The sequence below is a fragment of the Bos javanicus genome, chromosome 2 (genome assembly GCF_032452875.1).
Source record: "Bos javanicus breed banteng chromosome 2, ARS-OSU_banteng_1.0, whole genome shotgun sequence".
Classification (NCBI taxonomy): domain Eukaryota; kingdom Metazoa; phylum Chordata; class Mammalia; order Artiodactyla; family Bovidae; genus Bos; species Bos javanicus.
Window position 1 is genome coordinate 52,760,196 of NC_083869.1, and position 18,679 is coordinate 52,778,874.

General features: G+C 39.8%; 1 protein-coding gene across 15 annotated transcripts in view; it reads left to right on the forward strand.

Moving 5' to 3' along the window:
- The window catches only part of GTDC1 (glycosyltransferase like domain containing 1), a 504,344-nt gene that overhangs the window by 354,296 nt on the left and 131,369 nt on the right, over positions 1–18,679 (forward strand). For 12 of the 15 annotated variants that reach the window (XR_009740792.1, XM_061438708.1, XM_061438717.1 and 9 more), the window contains one exon: positions 7,149–7,481. The exons of 2 other annotated variants lie outside the window; for them this stretch is intronic. Coding sequence is in view for 12 of the 13 variants with exons in the window: in XM_061438708.1 (XP_061294692.1) it covers positions 7,149–7,481 (333 nt within the window). In the remaining variant the exon portion in view is untranslated. Of the gene's footprint in view, positions 1–7,148; positions 7,486–18,679 lie in introns of those variants that run through there. One more of the 15 variants, XM_061438734.1, reaches the window with a different exon arrangement.

Here is an 18,679-nt window from a genome sequence, read left to right on the forward strand (position 1 = left end):
GATTTGACTTGCTTCATTTTATTGCCTTCTCCCCAATTATCTGTTAGTCAGCTAAACATAAACTAGCTTCTCAACTTCAGCAGAAATTAGCTAAGGAGCCTAGAGCATTTCCTTTGCTTACCCTTAATCTAGCATCAACTTAGAAAGTGAAAGTGAAGTCGCTCAGTCGTGTCCAACTCTTTGGGACCCGTGGACTGTATTGTAGCCCACCAAACTCCTCCGTCCATGGGATTCTCCAGGCAAGAATACTGGAGTGGGTTGCCATTTCCTTCTCCAGGGGATCTTCCTGACTCAGGGATCAAACCCAGGTCTCCCACATTGCAGGCAGATGCTTTAACTTCTGCGCCACCAGGGCATCAACTTAAGGTCCTCTCAAATCTTATGTTTTAAGACTAACCTGAATAACACATTTGGCCATTCCTACAGGTTCAGTGCTAGGTTCGTATGTTTGGTTGTAGGTGGTACAAGGAAACAATCAAATTTAGGTCTCAGTTCAGTTCAGTTCAGTCACTCAGTCATGTCCGACTCTTTGCGACCCCATGAATCGCAGCACGCCAGGCCTCCCTGTCCATCACCAACTGCCTGAGTTCACCCAGACTCACGTCCATCGAGTCAGTGATGCTATCCAGCCATCTCATCCTCTGTCGTCCCCTTCTCCTTCTGCCCCCAATCCCTCCCAGCATCAGAGTCTTTTCCAATGAGTCAACTCTGCACATGAGGTGGCCAAAGTACTTATTCCAACTATGTCTTTAAACATCCCTCAACACAATATTGGGTTTTTTGTTAGTGCCTCTAGACCTAAACTGGGGGACAGAAGTTGGGAAGGATAGGCAGCAAAAAGGAGGTTCTACTTCTGTTTCAGAGAAGGCAATGGCACCCCACTCCAGTACTCTTGCCTGGGAAATCCCATGGACGGAGGAGCCTGGTAGGCTACAGTCCATGGGGTCACTAAGAGTCGGACACGACTGAGCGACTTCACTTTCATTTTTCACTTTCATGCATTGGAGAAGGAAATGGCAACCCACTCCAGTGTTCTTGTCTGGAGAATCCCAGGGACAGAGGAGCCTGGTGGGCTTCCGTCTATTGGGTCGCACAGAGTCGGACACGACTGATGCGACTTAGCAGCAGCAGTAGCAACTTCTGTTTCAAAGATTCGCTATTGGTTGGAAAAAAATTGGGGGTGGGGTCCCATAGCTAATAACAGATTGGAAACAACTGCAGTAATCAGAATCTTTCTAAAAGTTAAAAAAAAAAGTTGAGTAGGTCTTCTGAGAGATTTGGAAAGAGAAAAGACATTCTGTGAGTTAGGTGGGCAGTAACCTAGACAGCATATTAAAAAGCAGAGACATTACTTTGTCAACAAAGGTCTGTCTAGTCAAGGCTATGATTTTTCCAGTACTCGTGTATGAATGTGAGTGTTGGACTATAAAGAAAGCTGAGCACTGAATAATTGATGCTTTTGAACTGTGATGTTGGAGAAGACTCTTGAGAGTCCCTTGGACTGCAAGGAGATCCAACCAGTCCATCCTGAAGGTCATTCGTGGGTGTTCAATGGAAGGACTGATGTTGAAGCTCAAACTCTAATACTTTGGCCGCCTGATGTGAAGAGCTGACTCATTTGAAAAGACCCTGATGCTGGGCAAGATTGAAGACAGGAGGAGAAGGGGACGACAGAGGATGAGATGGTTGGATGGCATCACCGACTCAGTGGACATGGGTTTGGGTAGACTCCGCAGTTGGTGATGGACAGAGAGGCCTGGCATGCTGCAGTCCATGGGGTCGCAAAGAGTCAGACATGACTGAGCAACTAAACTGAACTGAACGGAACGTTTCTTTAAGAAAAATTGGAGGTGGGTGGGGAATTTTCCTGGAGGTCCAGTAGTTATGGCTTCACTTTCTAAGGTATGGGGTGCACGTTTGATCCCTAGTTGGGGAGCTAAGATCCCACATGCCTCGCAGCCAAAAAAAGCCAAGACATAAAACCATATTGTAAAAAATTCAATAAAGACTTTGTGAAAAATCAGGGGGATGATAAAATGGCAAACCTGGCATATGCTCTAGAAGGCAGCTCCCTGGTTTTCTTCTTTCCTTTCTCCTCTTCCCTTCTTACCTCAGGACCTCTCCTCTTCTCATTAGCACCTCCACCAGAGTTGGAGCTGGGGAGAAGAAAGGAACTGTTCAGACATGTGCCTATTTGCATAGTTACTTCATTAAGTTCCCGCCAGGATAGTACAAACATTCTGTCCACTTCTATAAAAAAGCCAGTATCACCCCATCAGTAAGGTATTATTTTCTCTTTTAGCATAGAGCCATTTATTGCCAGCTTTCTCTTAAACTGTACATTACAAATAGCATCTGATTAAGAACATTCTGGATGGGTTAATTAGTGTGGTGACTATTATTAAGCAAACTGCTTGTTAGTATTATGCCTATTTGATCTTGGTATTGATGTGAAGTAATTGACCATAGAGCTACATTCAGAAAAGCTGAAATAAAGTTTTTTGATTTCTATTATGGCAATAAATTGTTTATATTAAACATGTCTAAAAATATGAGCTTCATGGCACAGAGAATCAGAATAGACTGTGTGGGATGGTAGATGAGGATTGTTTTGTTTTATTTTTTAGAAACAGTAATATGTTTGTCCAGCTTGCTTCAAGACCAGCTCTGCTAAAACAAAGTAGTAAAAAATTATTTCTGCTTACTGCTGCAGAGTATATGAAACCTAAAGCAGTTTTAGCCTCACTCACCTAAAGGACATATTCCCTTTCAGATTTAGACAATTGTCTAAATACTTCTTTGGGTAACAATCACTCTAAATAGATTATTAAAGAAAAATATGAGAAGATATAGTCAACGAGGAAAGCATACATGTAACCACCTTCTTTCAAGTACTGGATTATTACTTATATTATTTATTGGTATTTTGTCCAGTTCTATTATGAAGTTTCCCCAGCTATAGCATTTCCATAGGGAATTTATTCCATGAGCTAATAATTTATACCATCAGGGACTTTTTCTTGAAATTCAGCTTAAATTTTCCCATTCTTAATTTCATCTCATTACTCCTAGTTATACCCCGCTGTATCCAGATAAATAATTACGCTTTTTCCTTGGAGACTCTTATTATGTACCCCTCTAGTTGTCACTTAACCAGGCTATTCATATTTAGCTCCTTTAATCTGTCCTCATAAATCAATTCTCCCATTGCCTTAATCATTATTATTGCTCTTCTAAAAACTCTCTAATTTTCAAACATATACAGTTATCAGGTGCCTCTGATGAAATCAGCTTTTGCACAGTATTTCTGCGCCCACAGACTTGGTCTCTCCCTTTGCTGTAGATCATGTTCCATAACTTAGCAGCATCAATTTGCTGGTGCAGTCAGCACACAGACTCATCTGGTCAAATTCCAGGAAATCCAAATAGTCTTTTCAGTGTGTCCTACTGCATTCAGGTTCATTTTTATTTTGTCAGTTTCATAATGTTAATAAGCTGAGTTTTGGATTTCTGTCCATATTGATATTCCGCATCTTCCCATGTCCTTATTCCCACCACCTATCAAGTTAGTCATTCACAACCTATGTTAAGGTGGGATTCTGTTCTTCCTTGGGAACCTTTAGGAAACATGTTGAATAAAAGCAAGCCTAGCACCTTGCCCACAGCTAAATTCCTTGTCAGTTACCGATTCTCATTGTTTACAACCCTGTAGCCAATCTCCCATCTCTTTTAATTTTCAGTTTTGTTCACATGCTGGCCAATGTAAATGGATGTTTTTAACAAGATGGGTCATGATACTGTTTTCTAAAATGAAGATATGTTGTTTCAGTCCCCATTAATTTTTTTTTTAATTGTGAATTCTTTGTGTACCAAGTTTGTAATTCTCTTAAAATCCTTTATAAGCTTGCCTGGTGCTCTTTATCTGACATAAACAAATAGGTTACTCCACTTGCTTTATTGTTGTTTTCCACATATGTACCTATGTTCTTTCTCTTACCATTTGTTTAGGAGAAGTTGGGGATATTGTCACAGTCATTTTTTTTTCCTTTTGTGGTGCTCAATGGAAACTTTCCTATTGATTTTTAGTTCCTTACAATCTCCTCAGTATTTTGAATTTATTTCAGTAAGAAAGTTGGTTACTTCCCTTTTTAATATTTGGATCTATGAGATCTGAAACTCTAATTTGTATATGCCCAAGTTTCTTTCTATTTTTTAAAAATAAATGCTCTAATTTTTCATTAAAGCATTATAAAACCTAATAAAACTGAGGTTGTGACCACTGAGTTTTTAGAGATCAGTAGATAGATGAAAAAAAATTAGTACAACATTCATTATAATTAAGAAATTTTCTTAACCTGATAATCTAAATGAGCTATTCAGAAGTCTTTTTAAAAATTAAAATGTAGTTAACTTACAATGCTGTGTTATTTTCAGGTGCACAGCAAAGTGGCTGAGTTTTAAATACGTGTGTATATGTGTGTGTGCATATATATGCACACATTAGATTCTTTTCCCATCTCTTTCATTTTAAATCAAGAATTAATGTAGTATTTTATTGGAGCATACCAAGGAGGTTAGCCCCATTCTTTGAGTTTTATCTGTCTCTATGCAATATCTGCTTCATCTGCTTATGATAGTGCATGGGTGGTGGGCAGGTAGGTGGATTATATGTATATTTAGGTGATTTTTCCCAAAAGACCTTATGAAACAAGCACAAGCTTTTGGGATGAACACAGCATACTACAGCCAGACTGGATTTCCAGGTCGCAGCAGAACCCCCACTGGGTGTTCTGGGTGTTGTTCGTGCTCCCTCACTTTCAGAACCAGTGATGGCCCTTCACCGCTCCACAGTGACACTCTGACCCCTCAGCTCAGTTAAGCTCTAACTCTGCCTCTCCTCACCTCACTAGAGATAGATAGTCTTATCCAACTCTCTGGGGATGCATTAGATTCTGCACTTGCCATCTGAAACTGCTTTTTTATCAACACTGTTTTTCTCTTCTTCCCTCTCAACTTTGTAAGAAAGTTCAGTACATTCTCTTGAATAAGGTCCTCCTTCCCCTCCACAGCAAGCTGCCTGCCAATATCACAGCTTATGTTCTTTTTCTACTTCCATCTTGTAAGACTTTTCTGTTTCCTTGGGATCCTGCTCCCTTCCCTGGGCTGCTGCTCCTGCTGCTGCTAATTCGCTTCAGTCGTGTCCGACTCTGTGGGACCCCATAGACGGCAGCCCACCAGGCTCCCCTGTCCCTGGGATTCTCCAGGCAAGAAGACTGGAGTGGGTTGCCATTTCCTTCTCCAATGAGTGAAAGTGAAAAGTGAAAGTGAAGTCGCTTAGTCATGTCCGACTCTTCGAGACCCCATGGACTGCAGCCTAGCAGGCTCCTCTGCCCATGGGATTTTCCAGGCAAGAGTACTGGAGTGGGGTGCCATTGCCTTTTCCGCCTTCCCTGGGCAAGTACCCCCAATTGAATACTCCTGTGGACACCTGCCCCATTAAAGAGAACTTGACCTTGCCTTCCCCACTCTCCTCCTCTCTGCCCCTCTCTGCCTTGTGCTCACTCCCTAACCAGCATCTAGTTTCTGCCTCCCCGGCCATGCCCTCAACATGAACTGTCCTGGGAGGAACCAGTAATTGACTCCCTTATTGTTGTTGTTGTTGTTTAGTTACTTAGTTGCATCTGACTCTTTGCAGCCCTTTGGACTGTAGCCTGCCAGGCTCCTCTGTTCATGGCATTTCCCAAGAAAGAATATTGGAGTGGGTTGTCATTTCCTTCTCAAGGGGATCCTTCCAACCCAGGGATCAAATCTATGTCTCCTGCATCTCCTGCATTGGCAGGCAGATTCTTTACCACTTAGTCACCTGGGAAACCCCTGATCTACTTCATAACAAAACCGAAATCTCCCTGTTGTTTCTGGTGCTATAGCACCTCTGTAGTGTTTTACACACACAAACCCTCTTTTTTTTTTTTTTTTTTTTTAACAGTTTTAAGAGCTCCTAGTTCTTTTTCTACACATTCTTTAGGAGCTCTTAATTCACTTCAGTAGTGTGATGTTACTCTCAGCTTTCTTTCTGTTCTTCCAGGTGTTCCTCGTTGCTTTCCTTGATTCTATGGTTCTTCGTCCTCACCTGGACTTACATGCATGTGCTTGCCATTTCTTCATGTACTCTTCCATCCAGGGAAGGCGCCAAGTCTCTGGATGGACCTTAGGGCCCCTAAGGACACCTTTGACCCCAGGAGCTGGCCCCAGACTCTTTGGCTTGCATCTTAATCCTGAAAGGGTTCATTCTCTTTCACACCCTTTTCCTTTGATCGCAGGGCTCCCTCAGTTCAGAACTTCCCCTTCTCTGTCTTTCAGAATCAGTCAACTAACCCTCTTTAAGCCTTTACTGATTTCCAAATCAGAATTAATCTCTGGTTCTCAGTTTTAAGTTAGGATGTCCATTCTGGATACACTGTGTTCTACCACTGGTTAGTTGAGTGTTCTCATGCCTGTCTCCCTCTCTGTCTACCAGTTTACTCATCAGTACATGGTGAATTCCTTGGTTTCATTTTATGTGGTTGCTTCTGCCAATCAGTAACAGGCATTGAACTCTGCGTGGTGAAGTATTATGGGAAGAAAGGAGTGAGATGGTAATGAAAAAAATATACTTCAAGAAATATTAGCAAGGTCAATTAAATAAAAATTGTGTACAGGCGCCCAGGAGTATAGAAGAGTCATGTGAGCAGAAATGCCCAGTGTTAATCGAGGAGCTCCAAGCATTTTTGTAGGTTAAAGAATAGATTTGTCTTGAAAATAAACACTGGGTCATATCATAACTGGAAAACACAAAACTCCAGAAAGACAAGGAAAGAGAGAGTGCTAAACCGTTGCTCTACTGGTATTTTTTATGATATGTGCAAGGCAGATTTTATAGCCACAGAAACTCTTTGGAAACCGTTCAAAGACAGTCTAATCTAATTTCAAACTTTTGAACTTTCTCATGATGACTACTGCTTTTTTGCACTCTTTGTAGAATTTTTGTTACATCTTTAGTTTTTTTCCTTAGTTTTTATACACCATCATCATGTCCTTACAGAAAAGTAAAGAACAAATTTTAAATAGTATTTTCACTAAAACTATACTGCATTTTCCTTTTGTAATAGATTCATGCCCAAGCACAAAGCAGCCCATTTACAGAAGATACTCAGCCTTAAAGAAAATGGTGGCAATGCTCCATCCACGGCCCTTCCTTTCCAACAGCAGCTAAGAGGTTCTGAGAATTTATTGAAGAGTTTTGATTCAAAGTCTGGACCCTGTGATGCTGCACAACAAGAAAGCCTGGGTTGCTCAGTAAGACAGGCGTCATACTTGAAAACATTCAACTCCTCAGATGATTCAAGCACACATCATGGGGAACATAAACAAAATTGGTGTGACATTTTGGCTGAAGCTGATGATCAGCAAAGACCATTACATATTGTCTGGCCTCACAGGTGGTAAGTGTAAGACATACCAATTTAGTAAATTGTTGAACTGGTAGTAGAAAATACACTCTGATGATTGACTTAGTAGTTTGTTGTCTTGATAGCTTTAGAAAAAGATCGTTTCAACGGGGTGCCAAGGTGGCACCACTCAGTGTCTTTAGAGTCATGCTTGTGTACTTAGGTTAAATTTGAATCACGTACAGCGATTTGCAGTGACTTGTTCAACAATAGCAGCTCGGTACTTCTAGGAAACCAAACCTCGTTCAAGAAGTTTCAAAGTGTAAAAATAGGATTCCATGTTTTTTATATATTCTGTTACCACAACACTGTTTTATATCTCCACATTGCTAACAAAGTATTACCATTAAAACAAAACCAATTTCCATTATTTACTTATTTGTCCAGTTTCAACTAGATGCCTTTATTTCACTTATCATAAAATATGTCAGTACACGTAAAACTGGTTTCCTTCTCTCAAAAGCCTCTACATTGTGCTAAGGAAAATGCTTTCCAATAGACTCTTTTCTAAACAGAGGAAAATCAACTGCAGTGTGTAATCGCACCAAATATAAACTCATAAACTTAACCCTGGCTCCTATAAATTAGGATTTAAAGAGGTAAAATGTCCTGATAATCTTCTGGTATTAGGCATAAACATTTTAATCTAGTTTTTATTCCTCCCAGTTAGTTTAATCTGCATGTGGCCTGATTAGAGTTCACTTCCCCTACAGATTATGGTCTCTTTATTGCAGAGATGCTGGGCTGATCATTAGGTCCGATTTTCTGAGAGCAACTGTTTACAGGTGAAGTAATAAGCACACACACCGGCCGGGCAAAGCGCCTTTGCCAAGGATTTGACTTCCAGCACATTAAAACTCCAGAAGCTCTCCCTGTTGATCTGCAGCATCTGGTACCTAAAGGGCTTTTCATCTTTGACTCTAAATGTATGAACGTAAAATTTAGGGATTGAAAGTTAATGGGGAATGTGGTTTTGAATTTGTCTGTTCAACCTCACACTTCCAGCATAGCCTTTCTAAGGGAGTGTTAACATTCATTTTTAAATGATGTTTTATTTAGAATGTGACCTTGTTCAGTGTCCTTTTGTATTATTTTCAAATGCAGTGAATCTAGATGAGATTAACCTGTTTCAAGGTAAAGTAGATCTCATGGACTCCCTCCTGAAAAGCGTTTCTTTTGGTTCTACTAACCTTGGGTTGTCTCTGAAGTAATATTTATTACGAGAAAATCGGTTTAAAAAGTTTGGTTCTGGGTTATCATACAACTGCAAAATTAAATAATTGGTAGACTCCTAGTGCAAAATAGCATCCTGATTGGGGGTGGGGGAGGGTGAGAACCACATTATCCAATACTTTGTACAAAATCAGACAGAGCTGTGTTAACAAAATTAACAACATTAAATTGAATAATCCCCTCTCTTCCTTTGTATATTTTTGCTTTAATTTAATTGCCTAAAGTAGTTGCTTAAAGAGATGCGGTATTATGTTTGTATGCATTCTTATTGTTAAAGCTAAATTATTTTTAATTTGGAGAACAGGGGAAAAAAGCCGCATCAGCAAGAGTAAATGCCAAAATATAAAAGTAACACATTCATCCTTACGGGTAATATAGTAGAACATTGGAAACTTGGAGGTTGCCAGACACATAGCTAACATTAGGGCTAATTTTGAAAATCTAGCGTGCAGTCAATTTTACTGATGCCTGGGGACATACAAGGTAGAAGCTGACAAGAGAACTAATTTTGTTTGGGTTATTTACTGCTATGCATCATCCGCGGGTTCCCGCCTGACACACAGCTATATGAAGGGGGATATTATCACACACTAAAAATTTATGTTGACATTCGATATTTGTTCAATATGTCAGCAGTATTACTTTCATAATCAAAAGAGTAAGAAAAAGAGAAAAGAAAAGCACTTTATGCTCATATAGATATATCTTTTTAATAACCGTCTATAAGGTTAATATAGTTTACCTTTGAGAGTATACAATGAAAACAAGCAGGGTTAGGAGGGGAAATGACAGAAAGCATCAACCCGAGCTGTTTGTTTGCCATTACCTAAGCGAGCCATGTCAGCTCTCTGGCCCGCGTCTGATAGCTATTTGTTGTACAGAGAGCACAGCATAAAAAAAATATCAAACTCTTAATACTATTGTGTGCCCATAACCATCTGTCACTGCTAGCCTGGAGATGAGAGGAAGATTACGAGGAATAAACACTGAGCCGCCGAGCATTGGTAAAGCCTTCGGGCAAAAAACTCTTGTGGGGACATCAAAGACATTCTAATTCCGAGGCAGTCAAGGATTACAGTGTGTAACCTGTGCTGACAACAGATAAATGACTGGCAATATTGTGCCAGAGCTGTTGGGTCCTGCATGGAGTACTGATGATGATGATGATGATGTTATCTTGCAGAATGGACTCTGCTGGGATAATTTTATGATAAAACACTTTTTTCAAATGCCACTGGGTCTAGGCAGACATTTACTAGCTACAGGGGTAGCAATCAGTTTCTTCAAAATTTACTGTTCTAAGCCCATTAGAGTTCCAACGCAGCAAGACTCTTCAATGAGAATCTAAAACGCCTATATTTTCTTTAGGAGAATATATGCAAATGTTGCGAGCTGAACTCCTACCCTTTAGTGGTAGATGCTTTATCATCTGATTTATGTAAATTTGCTCATAAAAATACAGTTTATTTTTAATTGGTGAATATGAATTAGAAAATTAAAATTCTGGTTCAGCCTACATCAGACATTCCCAGTTACAAGCACACATTTATTTAGACCTCTTATCACGTGGGTAGAAATCGTATCATTGTCCAGTCAATACGAACTGTATTCTAAAGGCAACCATTGTTTCTACTAGAAATGACCAGGGTTGTGTTTCTTGCTCAGGCCTCTTCGTTTGAGCCTGCCCATCCGGCACTTTACAGGTTCCTGTCAGTATCATGAGCTACTTCAACTATGTGCTTGAGGAGGGTGTTTTCCTTAAGGTATCCTGCAGAATGCTCTCCAGTCTGTTGCGTTTTTGCCTTAGCCACACATGTTTTCCAGAGAGAAGGTGTTTTGGAATAAGAGAACGCATTGATGATTGCCTCCCCTGTAAACATAAAGGAGAAATAGATGCTGGAGAGAGCAACAAAATTCTTAAAGCCTGTCATTACTTTGCCTGACAAAACAAAAATAACACCCTATCCTTATCATAAAAAATATGCCCATGAAATCATGCAGTTGCAGTAGCCAACTCTCAACACGAAGGGATGCTGACCTCATTGTGTTAGTTCAACGCCGGGATCATGAATGGTCTAAAATATAGTGTTAGCCTCTAACATATCTCATACTAAGTCAACCAAATGTAGAGTCGGCTTGCTAGGATATGTATCAAAATCAAAAGTGACATTTTCTCAAAGATACATTCTGGCTTTAAATCTGTGTTCAAATGTCTGTGCATGAGAACAGGCCCTTAAATGCAATGCTTGCCCCCTCTCTTCATTCTTTCTGAATCTGAGCTTGTCAAGGATTATAGTGTGCAACCTCTGCTGACAGTAGATAAATAACTGACAGTATTTTAGCAGAGTTGCTGGGTTCTCTGCAGAGTAATTTGTTTTCTCCTTTCTACCCAGTCTTTAATGTTTTGTTATAAACATCTATAGCAAGGCACAGTTAATAGAAATGACTTATAGAGAAAGACCTGTAAAAAATAGACTGCATTGGCAAAAGTCTTTTTTTTAAGTGTTTTCTTTCCATATATTATACAAATATTATAGTATTGTACCAGGTTCCAACATTTATGTAAATATTCTTTTTATTACAATGGGCACAAAAGACACACTGCTGGAGGAACAGAAAAAACAAGTTTACAAGACATTGAAGGATAGCACTCCTGAGATTGTGGTTCTCAAACTCTGATCAGAAGTCCCCTTCACATTCTTAAAAATTATTGGGACCCCAGGCTTCCTTGATGGTCCAGTGGTTAAGATTCCACCTTGCAGTGCAAGGGACACGAGTTTGATCCCTGGTCCAGAAAGAGCCCACGTGCCATGAAGCAACTACACCTGTGAATCACAACTACTGAACCAACACTCTAGAGCCTGTGAGTCACAACTGCTGAAGCCCACACCTAGAGCCTGTGCTCTGCAGCGAAAGAATCCACCACAGTGAGAAGCCCACATGCCGCAGCAAGGAGTAGCCCCTGCTCACCACAACTAGGGAAACCCCAAATGCAGCAGTGAAGACCCAGAGCAGCCAAAAAATAAATAAATAAATCTTCTTTAAAAAATTATTAGAACGCCAAAGATTTTTGTTTGTTGAGCTTAGACCAATCAATAGTTACTAAATTAGAAATTTAAACTGGGAGGAAAGTTTTAAAATTGACATTGTGTCATTTAAAAGTAACAATAAAGAGCCAAATACATGTTAACATAAATAATGTATTTTTAGGAAAGTAACTATATTTTACAAAATAATAAAAAAACAGTGAAAAGAGTGAGATTATTTAACATTTTTGTAAATTTGTAACATCTGTCCAAATAGAAAAAAGTTAAATTCTTTATATTTCCTTACGTACTTGATCTGCTGCAATATGTTGTTTTGGTGGAGGTTTATGAAGAAAATTCTGCCTCACAAAGAGAGTTGGCAAAGGATAGAGTGTTTTAATGACCTATTCAGATTATTGTAGATATTCTTTTTCTGCCACTACACCTGAACTTGACAAGTAGGAGACTCTTAGAGGTTAGTCTAAAACTAGTGACTCTTCATGCTCTGTTGCTGCTGCTGCTGCTAAGTCACTTCAGTTGTGTCTGACTCTGTGAGACCCCATAGACAGCAGCCCACCAGGCTCCCCCGTCCCTGGGATTCTCCAGGCAAGAAGACTGGAGTGGGTTGCCATTTCCTTCTCCGATGCATGAAAGTGAAAAGTGAAAGTGAAGTCGCTCAGTCGTGTCCGACTCTTCGAGACCCCATGGACTGCAGCCTACCAGGCTCCTCCTTCCACGGGATTTTCCAGGCAAGAGTACTGGAGTGGGGTGCCATCGCCTTCTCCATCATGCTCTGTTACTTGCTGTTTAAGTAGATTTTATAGCATTCTGTGGGGCTTCCCAGGTGGCACTAGTGGTAAAGAGCCTGCCTGCCAATGCAAGAGACATAAGATATGCAGGTTTGATCCCTGGGTTGGAAAGATCCCCTGGAGAAGGGTATGGCAACCCATCCAGTATTCTTGCCTAGAAAATCCCATGGACAGAGGAGCCTGGCAAGCTATAGTCCATAGGGTCTCAAAGAGTTGGATACAACTGAAGCAACTTAGCATGCATGCATGTAGCATCCTATACTGGTTACTTGGAAAATGCAGGTTCATTGAATTATGCAGCTCTTCCAAGTATTGACACAATTCCTTATTTCAAAGAATCACATTGTTAATATCGTCACTGGTATCAGAAGAATTTTTGATTCTTAGAAAGTTGTGAACCTCACTATGTAGGTACAGTTTTTCCCAAAATTCTACTTTTTAATTAAAAACTTGAATTTATCATTGTAACAAATGTTATCAATTGCTTACCTTGAAGTGACAGGTTCATATGGCTCATATTTGAGAAAATGTCTTCCAGATACCCAAGTCCGATCAACCATGGTTTGTCTATTCATTGTTCTATTAAGTAAAATTGGCGTTTTATTAAAAAAAAAAAAATAAGCAGCTACTATAGCCCACAACTCAATCATATAAATACTTTCACTTTTTTATATGATTGTCCAAGCCAGACTTCAGCAATACATGAACCATGAACTTCCAGATGTTCAAGCTGGTTTTACAAAAGGCAGAAGGAACCAGAGATCAAGTTGCCAACATCTGCTGGATCATGGAAAAAGCAGGAGAGTTCCAGAAAAACATCTATTTCTGCTTTATTGACTATGCCAAAGCCTTTGACTGTGTGGATCACAATAAACTGTGGACAATTCTGAAAGAGATGGGAATACCAAACCACCTGACCTTCCTCTTGAGAAACCTTTATGCAGGTCAGGAAGCAACAGTTAGAACCAGACATGGAACAACAGACTGGTTCCAAATAGAAGAAGGAGTACGTCAAGGCTGCATATTGTCACCCTGCTTATTTAACTTATATGCAGAGTACATCATGAGAAACACTGGGCTGGAAGAAGCACAAGCTGGAATCAAGATTGCCGGGAGAAATACCAATAACCTCAGATATGCAGATGACACCACCCTTATGGCAGAAAGTGAAGAGGAACTCAAAAGCCTCTTGATGAAAGTGAAAGTGGAGAGTGAAAAAGTTGGCTTACAGCTCAACATTCAGAAAACGATGATCATGGCATCTGGTCCCATCCCTTCATGGCAAATAGATGGGGAAACAGTGGAAAGAGTATCAGACTTTATTTTTGGGGGCTCCAAAATCACTGCAGATGGTGACTGCAGCCATGAAATTAAAAGACACTTACTCCTTGGAAGGAAAGTTATGACCAAACTAGATAGCATATTCAAAAGCAGAGACATTACTTTGTCAACAAAGGTCCATCTAGTCAAGGCTATGGTTTTTCCAGTGGTCATGTATGGATGTGAGAGTTGGACTGTGAAGAAAGCTGAGCGCCAAAGAATTGATGCTTTTGAACTGTGGGTTGGAGAAAACTCTTGGAGAGTCCCTTGGAGTCTCCTTGATGCAAGGAGATCCAACCAGTCCATCCTAAAGGAGATCAGTCCTGGGTGTTCATTGGAAGGACTGATGGTGAAGCTGAAACTCCAATACTTTGGCCACCTCATGCGAAGAGTTGACTCATCAGAAAAGACCCTGATGCTGGGAGGGATCGGGGGCAGGAGGAAAAGGGGATGACAGAGGATGAGATGGCTGGATGGCATCACCGACTCAATGGACATGAGTTTGAGTGAACTCCGGGAGTTGGTGATGGACAGGGAAGCCTGGCATGCTGCAATTCATGGGGTCGCAAAGAGTCTGACACGACTGAGCAACTGAACTGAACTGAACTGAACCGAACCTTGGTATACAAAGGTGCTTTATGGGTATTTCCAATTTTATCACACAGAATATTAAAAGAAGTATCTTGAAAAGATGAATTTAATTAAATTAGTAATTTTAATGCCTTTTTAAGCGTGTTTTTGAGTGAAACTGATGTTTTGCTCTCTCTTACTGCAAACGCAGTTGGTTAAAAATACATTGACTGGGAAACCAATACAATATTGTAAAGTAATTGTCCTTCGATTAAAAATAAATTTTTAACAACTCAACATTCATAGACTAAGAAACAAAAAAAATACAGTGACTGGGGGACTATACTGGTGCTCCAGTGGTTAAGAACACTCCTTCCAGTGCAAGGGACGTGGATTCAATCCCTGGTTGAGGAACTAAGATCCCACATGTGAGGGGGCATCTAAGCCCAAACGCGGCAGCTCCTGAGCCCACGTGCCACGAATAGAGAAGCCCACGTGCCACATCTAAGACCCAACACAGCCAAATAAATATTAAAAAAAAGAGAGAATACACTGACTGATTGCCATTGCCCTAAGGCATCAACTGTTTTACCTGTCAGTTTTTTAGTATCAAAGCAATGTTGAGACAGTGAAAAAGGCAAATTACGTCTTAGTATTATTATGAAAATAGCTTGACTTTGCAGACTCCATTAAAGGGTCTTGAATACCCCCAAGAATTCACAGACTACCCTTTGAGAACCACTGTCAAATGGAATTGATAGTGATGTATGTCTGGTATCAGTCATTGGAATTGCCTCACTTTTTTCTTGCCCTAAATGTTAATATATTAATATTAACATCCAGGTTTAGCAGTTGATAGCAAACAAGTGTTGATGATATAGAAGAAAATTTTCTCAAACCGAATATTTCTCAATGTGGGCTCAAGAATTAGGAAGCCATGAGAGAGTCCTTGGATATAAGAAATTCTGTTTTGATCCTGAAGCCTCCGTGAGTGGTTCATAACTGAGTATGTTCTAGTTGAGGAAGGTGAGGTAGAAGTGGCCTGTGATGGCAGGTGAGGAGTTTGAAATTGTTAAAGTAGCAATCGTTATAAGTTCCACCATGACCTCGTCACCTGGAAAGTGGGGAAATTGTCTGAGCTTTTTATTTAAAGCAAAATGATTTTTATGAGCCATATGATATTTGCCATATTTTCCATAAAGTAATGATAAAACAAATTTATGCAATGTTGATATTGGTTAAGGATGTAAATTTGGAAAGGAAAAGGCCCAGTTATTAAGAAATAAAAGCAGGTTGGAAGCATACTTAGGTAAATCACGTGCTATAACATTGAAAGAATTTGACAGTACTACATTATTAGTAATTTGGGAGATTTCTAACTGAAGACAGATGATTGATATAAAATGGAAAATGATGCTTTATTACTTGAGAGTAAAATAAATTACTTTTTTCGCGATTTGATTCTCTGAGGTTTAAAAATACAGTATTACAAACAAAATTAATGACCATCTTCTCAAGGATTTGTATTGGATGATCAGATGTTATGTTTTCCAGCCCAAGGTAAATTATCCTGGTTTTCTTGTTGCTCAGATAGCTTGAGAAAAGTCTGGTAAGTAGATTGCTTTAAATCTTTCAGGTTTTACAGGTCATTAGAATATGTAGAATAGAATGCTTTTGATGGAGCATCTTCAGGTGCTACAGCAGAATGTGAACAGAGAGACAAAATACCGACTTTTGGATACCGGTGTTCTTTGTGCTATTTCCGTGTTACGTTGAAATCTGTTTTTCTAAGGGAGAAATGATCCTCACAGAATTATAGTTCTGGAAAAGATGGTCACATGGTCTGGCCATCTGCCTTTCTGCACACTCTACCAAGCTTTCTCAGACCTGTGAGAATCCATCTTCCTTGTCTTAATCTCTAAAAAGATGATTCCATACATGCTTTCCAGGAGCACTGAAATAACTGAGTTAGTTCTCTGTTGTGTGTGTGTGTGCTCAGTCATGCCCAACTCTGTAACCCCATGGACTGTAGCCTGCCAGGCTCCTCTGTCCATGGAATTTTCCAGGCAAGAATACTGGAGTGAGTTGCCACTTTCTACTCCAGGGAATCTTCTCAGTTAAATATCCTTAACGTAAGGAATATCAGCCTTATAGCTAGTTATTGTAAGTAAACTAGTTTAAGATCGACTAGGAATGATGGGTATCGGCCCTTTGAATGGGATTGTTTATCTGCCCTTTGAATGGGATTTTCTAACCAGATCTGTATTTATCCGTCAGCTGGACAACCAAAGCTCATGTGAATAATAAAAGATCTTTCTAATTGGTTATAGTTATTCCCAATTCAGTGACAAGTTTTCTTAAGTTATATGTCTTTGCCTAGAAGTGTTTGTCTTGTTGACTGTTTTTGTCTTTAAAGAATTTCAAGTGAACTCTGGTATTTTAGAAAAAAAAATCTCCCTAGAGAATTTTGCTAGAATCTTTAAAAAGTTGTAATGAAATACCTGGCTTAAATGATTATGTATTACAACACCAAATAGTTTTGTTTCCTAACAGTACTATCAGATGTATCTCTGGGAGCCTAGTCCAGGATTCTTAATTAGTAGGCGAATAAATACTGGGAAATTCATGGTCAAAAAAATAGCCTTACAAAATCCTCATTTATAATTTCCAAAACTCTATTCATAGATCCCTTTCTAAGTAAATTTCAAATTGGGCATATGAAAATGATTACAGATTCAACATTTAGTTTCTCATTGCCTCTTGGGCTGTTTTTAACTTTCTTACACACACAGTTCAGTTCAGTTCAGTCGCTTAGTCGTGTACGACTCTTTGCGACCCCATGAACCACAGCACGGCAGGCCTCCCTGTCCATCACCAACTCCTGGAGTCCACCCAAACCCATATCCATTGAGTCAGTGATGCCATCCAACCATCTCCTCCTCTGTCGTCCCCTTCTCCTCCTGCCCTCAATCTTTCCCAGCATCAGGGTCTTTTCAAATGAGTCAGCTCTTCGCATCAGGTGGCCAAAGTATTGGAGTTTCAGCTTCACCATCAGTCCTTCCAGTGAACACCCAGGACTGGTCTCCTTTAGGATGGACTGGTTGGATCTCCTTGCAGTCCAAGGGATTCTCAAGAGTTTTCCAACACCACAGTTCAAAAGCACCAATTCTTCGGTGCTCAGCTTTCTTCACAGTCCAACTCTCGCATCCATACATGACCACTGGAAAAACCATAGCCTTAACTAGATGAACCTTTGTTAACAAAGTAACGTCTCTGCCTTTTAATATGCTGTCTAGATTGGTCATAACTTTCCTTCCAAGGAGTAAACGTCTTTTAATTTCATGGCTGCAGTCACCATCTGCAGTGATTTTGGAGCCCCCAAAAATAAAGTCTGACACTCTTTCCACTGTTTCCCCATCTATTTGCCATGAAGGGATGGGACCAGATGCCATGATCTTCGTTTTGTGAATGTTGAGCTTTAAGCCAACTTTTTCACTCTCCACTTTAACTTTAATCAAGAGGCTCTTTAGTTCTTCTTCACTTTCTGCCATAAGGATGGTGTCATCTGCATATCTGAGGTTATTGATATTTCTCCCGGCAGTCTTGATTCCATCTTGTTCTTCTTCCAGCCCAGTGTTTCTCATGATGTACTCTGCATATAAGTTAAATAAGCAGGGTGACAATAAACAGCCTTGATGTACTCCTTCTCCAATTTGGAACCAGTCTGTTGTTCCATGTCTGGTTCTAACTGTTGCTTCCTGACCTTACACACTATGTCAGCATAAAGAAGTTCCACTTATAGTCATTACTGTCTAGGTGGTGTTATCTCTAGAATATCATAAACTTAAGCTCTGGTTACCGTTTCCTGCCTAACAAGGTTAAAAAATTCTTTAAACTTGACTCATTTCTTAAACATACTAATTGCTGCACAAGTTGCAATTTGATTGTTATATGTTTATAACAGTCATCTTCACCTGCTCAAGGCTCATATCTGCCTTTGCTTCCCTCTATCACAACCTTTTTGATGAAATTCTTATACCAAACTTATTTACTTAGCACCACGGGTCAGGAGTGAGTGAATTATGAAGTAGATAGCTGGATGATACAGATATATGGATGGATGAGTGGGTGAATGGATGGGTAGGTAGGTAGGTAGATTATTTCTTTGTTACACATAGTTGTGTCTTATGTATGACTGTGTGTGTTTATTTATTTCTTACATTAAATTAAATAT